The sequence below is a fragment of the Crotalus tigris genome, unplaced genomic scaffold, assembly GCF_016545835.1.
Source record: "Crotalus tigris isolate CLP2741 ecotype Arizona unplaced genomic scaffold, ASM1654583v1 scf7180000023746.1698619, whole genome shotgun sequence".
NCBI classification, from domain to species: Eukaryota; Metazoa; Chordata; class Lepidosauria; order Squamata; family Viperidae; genus Crotalus; species Crotalus tigris.
The window spans coordinates 1,242,501-1,250,413 of NW_024100155.1; the positions used below are offsets into that span (position 1 = coordinate 1,242,501).

The 7,913-nt window shown below is 46.0% G+C and overlaps 1 protein-coding gene across 1 annotated transcript in view; it reads right to left on the reverse strand.

Annotated features, from left to right (window-relative positions):
• The window catches only part of ENG (endoglin), a 31,008-nt gene extending 27,294 nt beyond the window's left edge, over window positions 1-3,714 (reverse strand). Inside the window, exon 1 of the mRNA XM_039321436.1 lies at window positions 3,322-3,714. Within this exon, the coding sequence (XP_039177370.1) occupies window positions 3,322-3,382 (61 nt within the window). The 5' untranslated portion in view covers window positions 3,383-3,714. The remainder of the gene's footprint in view (window positions 1-3,321) is intronic.
• Window positions 3,715-7,913: the final 4,199 nt, after the last annotated feature.

Below are 7,913 nucleotides of genomic sequence, written 5' to 3' on the forward strand. Positions count from 1 at the left end.
ATGAACTGCATTTGTCAGCTAGAGAAGTTCCCCTTTTGATTTTCTTAGCCACAGTCAACCCAGGCGTCATGGGGGGGAAAAGTTGTGTCCTGCCTTAAAAGGTTGTTTTTAGCCTACCTTAAAGGAAGTGTTAAATTTTCCACATTTCCAAACATTTCCTCCCTCCTCGTAGAAAGTTGCCTTCCACTATTCTCTCTCTCTCTCTCTCTCTCTCTCTTTTGAAGAAAAGACATTTTACACCTTTCCCCGGATGGTAGCATCGTAATTTCCGGGAACCAAAACATTTAAGATGTTCAATGGAGAGAAATTGAGTAGCGGGGATAGAAGGTGTAATTCAGCACCCAGCGGATAGAAGGTGTAATTCAGCACCCAGCGCCTCAGCTAAGCATATTTGGGTTTAATTGGCCCCCCGCAAAATCATTCCCTTTTCCAGTTTCGATTCCTGACAAATATTATCCATCTTTTAAGAATTGTCTTTTTAGAGCTGCTGTTCCTTAGTGCTGTAAGATCTTGCCGGGCATTTTAAATTCTGCTTTGAACAATTTGGTTTTACAGGACCCCTAACTTCAAGAAATGTTTGTTTGTTTGTTTTCCCAAAAAGAAAGATAGTTTGAAAATATTTCTTCTCCATCAGTAAAATAAATATTTCTAAACTGATTCTTTTTTAAAAAAAACAAACAAACGTGTTTTGCAGAGGAGTGTTTCAAATATGCAGGCATTCTCTGAAAAAAGGACAAGTTAGTCCCATTTCACATTAAGCCAGAGTTGCAATGAAAAACCAACAATTCTGTTTGACTGCTTAAAATAATCTTTTTTTTTAAATTCGTATCACATAAAATCAGCATGTAGAAATCACTTAGTATCGAGGGAACACATCCCTTAATATGCTGTGATATTTCTTTCTGGATATAAAAGAATAATTGATGAGGCTTACAGAGCAATTAAAACAGATAATCGAGTGAAGGACGATTGGATCAAGATGGGATTTGCGTTCTGTGTTAGAGCAGGTATTTAAAGGTAGACTGCCTCTAATCATGGAGGGATCATCTAGTAATCAGGCCTTAATAAATCATTATACGTATGTCTAAATATCCACATAGGGAACTGACTTCATAATATATACACTGTAGGTTAAAACCAACGACAAATTTTAGGATTTGTTTTTAATTGGATTTAATCTGGGGGATGTTTAAAGCTTGGCTACTTTGACTAGAAACAAGGGTTAAACACGGAAAAATGTATAAACAGCAGTGACGTGAATACAATTCCTTCTTCAGCAACTAGCCAACAAAGCAGGAATAGTTTAGTACAAACAACAGAGAAAGACCCAAAACAAGAGCACTTGAGAGCATGTGTAGAGTTCCTTTAGGCCTCTAGCTGGAAAAAAAAAAAGCCAATCTTTTGAGCAATTAAAACCAGAGAGTTTGATTTTGGATTGATTTCATTGAGAAAGGAAGACAAACTGAACTCCCGGCAGATCGGTTGTGTTGCACTTTTAGCCACCCAAAACCCATGCTGCACTTTTTGTACCCAAATTGTGACACTTAATTTGTCACTCCTTCTTAGCAGCTGCCCACTGCTTGGGTGTGGAAAAGGAAGGTCCGAGGGCCACGGAAGCTTTGCGCTTTGTCAACGTGACTTAAGCAAGACAAGAGCATGGTCAAATGTAATATTTTAGGCTTGTTTGTGTGTGTGAGTGAGTGAGTGAGTGTGTGTGTGTTTTCAACTGTATTAGCTAAGAACATTCCTCAGTTTTTGGATCACTGAATAATTGTGAAAGAAGTTGAAACTGATTTTTCTACCAGCATGGGCTGGAGACCACCATTTCAACTGATGTTCCTCAACCATCCCTTCAGCTGGGGTGCCTCAATTTTGTCAACTCTAAGCCAGGTGGACTTCAACTCCCAGAATCCCCCAGCCAGCATGTTGGCTGGAGAATTCTGGGCATTGAAGTCCACCTGGCGTGAAGGTGACAAGGTTGAGGAACGTGCTCAACTAATCTCAACTCCAAACAAGGTTGTACTGGTGAATCAAATTCTGCCTTGAACAACTTCCACCATCCACCTACTCTAGCTCAACACTTCCAAGTAGGGGAAGCTATTTTGAGACCTTTTCTGGAACAAAACCATCCAGCCTGCTGCTATCTGCAAAGCTGAGAAGATAGAAAGGACTTGAAGGGGAACCCAAGATGGAATAAAACTTCCTTCAAATCTCACTTCTGGGTCAGAGAGAAACCGAAAGAAAACTTTGAGTCCTTGAAGACAGGCCTCAGAACTGAGTTGAAGATCTTCAGAAGCCCAGGTCAACCACCCCCATCCCCAGAGATTACAAGCCCATCTTCCTGGCCCAGATGTCTCCATCCACCTCCTCACCTCTGACAGAATCACGATTGCCAAGCCTTCCCCTAAACCTGTTTCTGGAGATCCATTTTAGGAGATGCTACAACCCTCCTCGGTGGTCTCATGGACTGACCTTGATCAGCGCCAGCCTCCAAAATTCCTCTCCCCAATTTGGAGAGGAGAACCACCCACCCGAAAGAAGCTTCCTGGAGGAGAAGCGAGACGTCTTCGGAGAAAAACAAAGGAAGTCCAGTTGCCTCCTGAAAAAGCACATTTGGGACAACCAGGATCTGGATGGCTGAGAATCTCCATAGACATTTCGCTACGCCAGAGCTGAAGAAGCTTCTTGGATCAGAAGCGAAACATCTTCAAAGAAAAACAAGACAGTCCAGTTGCCTCCTGGAAAAGCATCTTTGGGACAACCAGGAGCTGGAGGACAGAATCTCCATGGACGTTCAGCCGTGCACTTTGGGATGAAGCCCCTTCAAATGGTACGGGAGTCTGAACGGATTTCCCCCAAAACATTGCAGGCTACAGGCACCATTTGCGCTTCAGTTTGAGATGCAGACAACCCAGACTCTTCCCAACAGCCTGCGCTCGTCTTCAAGAGTGAAAGGACCCAGGGCAGAACACATCCTGCATCCACGAAGGCTCCACACACATTCACAACACTCAGGGGACCCTGAAGACACAGGTAAACCTCCAAGTGGCCTCAACGGCTCTTAAAAGAAGGCAAATGACCAACTGTCTGCAAGGAGTATAAATCCTTCCATTCTCCACTATCCTAACAGAGCTGAAGAAGCTTCTTGGAGGAGAAAGAGAAACGTCTTCAAAGAAAAACAAGAAAGTCCAGTCCAAAGCACCTTTGGGGCAACCACCATCTGGATGACTGAGAATCTCCCTAGACACCCACCCAACACCCCCCCCCCAATTTTTAGCATCTCCCTTTTCCAACAGAGACTCAAGCGAGGACGGTACTTACTTGTGGCCGTGGCTGCAGGGCCAGGGATGAGAAGCAGCATGGCGAAGCACCACAGGGCCATCTCGACGCGATCCAAACAGCCCGTCCCTTCTCTTTGTCCTCCTTTAGCCCGTATCCAGAGGCAAAGGGCTGGAAAAGCTGGAGCCTGCCGGCCTGAGTCGTCGTGCAGTCGGACGAGGGAGAAGCAGACGGTTCAGTTCGGCTCTTCTCCACTCCAGCCTCAGTCCCTGGTCAGGAAGACCAGAGGGTGATGGAGCCCAGCGAGACGGAGGAGACAAAGCAAGCAGGCCGAAGTTCCACAGGTTCGGACGCAGCCAGACAGAACCTCCTTCGTCCTGCTAAGCTCCCGAGTGCCGAAATGTCCAGGCTGGGCTCAAGCTCAGCTCTAATGATACGCCGGAGCAGGAAATTGACTCCTTCTTGGGAAAGCCTGCCAGATTTTTTGCTGCCAAAGCAGAGAGAAAGGAAATGCAATTCTTTTCCCTTTTTTTTTTTTTAGCTCTCTCTCTCTTTTTTTTTTTTTTAAAGGGGAAAAAAAAAAAGCAGCTTCAAAGGATGCCAAAAAGAGGAAAAATTCCTGGGCTGCTGTTGGTCACGCTTGACAGTGAAAAATTGATGGGGGGGGGGAAAAAAGAAAAGACGTGATTTTAAATAGGGGAACAGCTCAGCTTCAACTTTTGGAGGTCAGCTTTTAGGAACAAACTTTATCCTGTTTTCGGCCGTTTAAAACTTATTTTGATGGGGGGGGGGTGTCTCCCGGGCAGGAAAGTGTTTAAAAAAATCTTTTTTTTTTTTAAATGCAAGAATTCTTTGCGCCCTCAGGCTGCCCGCCTTTCATAAATTCATGCAGTTTGCTTCCTAATTTTTCTTTTCTTTTTTTTTTTCTGTTTGGCTGCTGAGATGAATGTGAACGTTTACTAAAAAAATAAATAAAATAAAGATGTAGTCATTTTGCACGGGGGAACCGAAGTCAAAGCTGAAGCGAGGTAGCACCAAATGCTTTCAGTCTTTGCTCTGAAGAGGATTCTTTCTCCGCCCACCCACCCCCCCCATTCTCACAATCTCCAGTCCTGAATTTCACGAGGTCTAGCCGCTTCATTTTGGGTCAGCTCTCGTTTTACAGTGTGAAGTTTCTCTAGAGCCTTTTTTTGGCTGGTGTGTTTGGCTTTTAGAGTATTCATTCCCTAGGGGACACCCTCTCGCCCCCCTTCATCCCCCATTCTCACCATCGCTCCTCCTGAACTTCATGAGGTCTAGCTGCTTCATTCGGTGCCAGTCACTATTTTACAGCATGAACGTTCTAAGATTTTTTTTTGGAGGGGGGTTATGTTACAGTATTAATTCATTAGCAGACTCCTATTTAGTTTCAAAGCTGGGCTGAAGAGAGAATTGGGGAGACCAGAAGAAAAGAGTCTTCCAAATGTTGCCGATGGCTCTTTAAAATGAACAGGATTTTAATGTTTTATTTTAAAATGGATTTAAAACAGGATTATGGAGATTAGGAGCTTTCTGACAGAAAGCAGTCTCCTTCAAGGAAATAATATATTTGAGTTTGCTGGCGCTGTTCAAACAGGAAACGGTCACTCTCTGTAGACGATCCAACATTCCTTTGGCCTCTGTTTGGAAAATTCCACCCGGCTGGACTAGATGACCTCTGGGTTCCCTCCCAATGATGCTAAAAATACGCTGGAACATCTTCCCAGTCTCTCCTCTGCAGGTGGCCCTTGGCTAATGACCGCCCCTGAGCCCAAATTTTCCGTTGCTAAGCGAGGCAGTGGCTAAGTCAGTTTTGCCCCATTTTACGACCTTTCTTGCGACCGTTGTTAAGGGAATCGTTGCAATTAATCACACGGTCGTTAAGTGAATCTGGCTTTATCCCCCCCTCTGACTTTGCTGGTCAGAAGGTCCCCAAAGAAGATCACATGACCCCCCGGAGACGCCACGACCGTCATAAATACGAATCATTTGCCACAAGCGTCTGAATCTTGATCCCACGTGCCTGGGGATGCTACAACGGTCACAAGCGTGAAAAAACGGCCGTAAGTCCCTTTTTCCAACGACGTCGCAACTTTGAACGGTCGCTAAATGAACTGTTGCAAGTTGAGGATTGCCTGTCTGGTCAGAACGTTGGGGGGAAAATTGTTTTTTCCATGGAAATCTCCTTTTTCCTTCTGCCACCATTAAAAAGGGAAGAATCACGTTCCGTTTGCCGTCCATTTGGGAGCAAAAAATGGAAAAACAGGCGGCCAAATTCCTTTGCATTTTTTCCCCCCGTCCCTTTCTGGAGCCCGGCAAACAACCCTGAAAAACCCAAACGCTTTTGGACCGTCAACTCTTCTTGCCCCCCCCCCCCCCGAGAGAATTTCCTGGATACCTCCTTGTTTTTTTCCCCAGAAAAACATGCAGACAAAAGTCCCCCCCCCCGGTATTTGCAAAGTTCTTGAGGAGAACACCGGGGATTTCTCTGACGGGACGGAGGTTTGCAAAACTCCCGTTTCCTCTCCCTTTCCTCCCCAGCTCAGCCGGCTGCCCGCGGAGAGGAAGAGCGGCACGGAGGGTGGAAGGAGATGGCGCTGAAGGATGCCAGGAGGGCAGACTGGGAGAAAGGTAGACTGCTTTTATACCAGGGGCTCTAAGGAGTCAGAGCAAGTCCTGGGTTGGTTCAGTTGGACGTGATTCTCTGTTGCAATGGTTCTCATCCTTAGCAAATTTAATCTCAATCTCTCTCTCTCTCTCTCTCTCTCTCTCTTTTCTCATATATATTGATAAGTCATCCATCCATCCATCCATCCATCTCTTTCTCTCTTTCTCTATCTATCTATCTATATCATCTATCTATTGTCTATCATCTATCTCTCTATTATGTATCATCTCTCTTTCTCATCTATCTCTAATCTCTAATATATCCATATCATCTATCATCTTCTATCTATCTATCTATCTATCTATCTATCTATCTATCTATCTATCTATCTATCTATCTATCTATCATCTATCTATCCATCTCTCTCTCTCTCTCCCCACTGTCTGTATATCTTCTATCATCTATCATCTCTTTCTGTATATTATCTACCATTTCTCTCTTTCATCTATCTCTAATCTAATCATATCGTCTGTCATCTTATAGCTATTTCTTACCATCCATCCATCCATCCATCCATCCATCCATCCATCCATCTAGCTATATCTATCTACTCACCCACCCATCCACCTCTCTCTCTCTCCCTCCCTCCCTCCCTCCCTCTCTTATCTATCTATCTATCTATCTATCTATCTATCTATCTATCTATCTATCTATCTATCTATCTATCTATCTATCTATCTCTCACAGACATCTCTCTACCTCAGTGGCTGGGGAATTCTTACAGCTTAAAGTTGCCAGCGTTGACGATTGCAAGGTAGTCCTCCACTTACGGCCACAACTGAACCCAAAATTTCTGTCGCTAAGCGAGGCAGTTTTTAAGCAAGTTCCCCCCCACTTTACGACCTTTCCTGCCACAATTGTTAAGTGAAACACTGCAATGGTTAAGCTGGTGACATGTCGCCAAGTGAACCCGGCTTCCCCATTTCACTTCGCTTGGCAGAAGGTCTCAAAAGAGGATCATGTGACCCCACCCTGGGGGACCCTGCGAGCGTCGTAAATACGAGACAGTAGCCAAGCGTCTGAATTTTGATCACTTGACCATGGGGAGGGGGTGCTACAACGGCCGTTAAGTGTGAAAAACTGTCCTAAGTCCCTTTTTTTACTGCCGTTGTAACTTCGAAGCGTCACTAAATGAACTGTAGTAAGTCGGGGAACGGGTGAAAAAGTTGCATTTAGCGCCGGGAAAACTTGGAAGGCTGGAAAAAAAGGACTTTGGGACTTCAACTCTCGGTTTTGGCCTCTCTTCAACGGGCTGCTTCTCCCTGGCCTGGCCCAGGAGATACCTTGGCTCAGACAAAGAGGCATCCTTGTGGAATGGGGCAGGGCTGTGTGTGGGGAGGGGGGAAGGATGCACGCGTGTGAGGAAGGGGGGGTCACTTCCCCCTGCCCCGACATTCCAGCCACGTGCCGCGTCCCACGGCGGCCGTCCAGATGTCGGCAGGGAGGAATCTCTAAGTCACAGCCGGCCTGTCCGTGTTCCTGTTTATCGCCGGGGCTCCTTGGAATGATTTGATGACTGGGACATCTCAGCCTGTTGTTACAGTCGGTTTCCTTCCCCAGTCGCTGTCCTTGTGGCTGACCTCTTGGAGGAGGTGTCTGGTGGGGGAGGTCAGACTGGATGCCCTGCTTCCCGGGCAGTTGGGCAGCCCCCCCACCCCACCGGCACCTTACATGCAGGGACCTCGTCATGCCCTAGAGCAGGGGTCTTCCATCTTGGCCCTTTGATGGCTTGTGGGCTTCAACTCCCAGAATTCCTCGGCCAGGCGTGCCTGGCTGAAGAATTCTGGGAGTTGAAATCCACAAGCAGGGGTCTTCCAACTTGGCCCTTTGATGACTTGTGGGCTTCAACTCCCACGCCTGGCTGAGGAATTCTGGGAGTTGAAATCCACAAGTCATCAAAAAACCACATTTGAAGACCCCTGGACTAGAGTGAGCCAGCTAACAACCT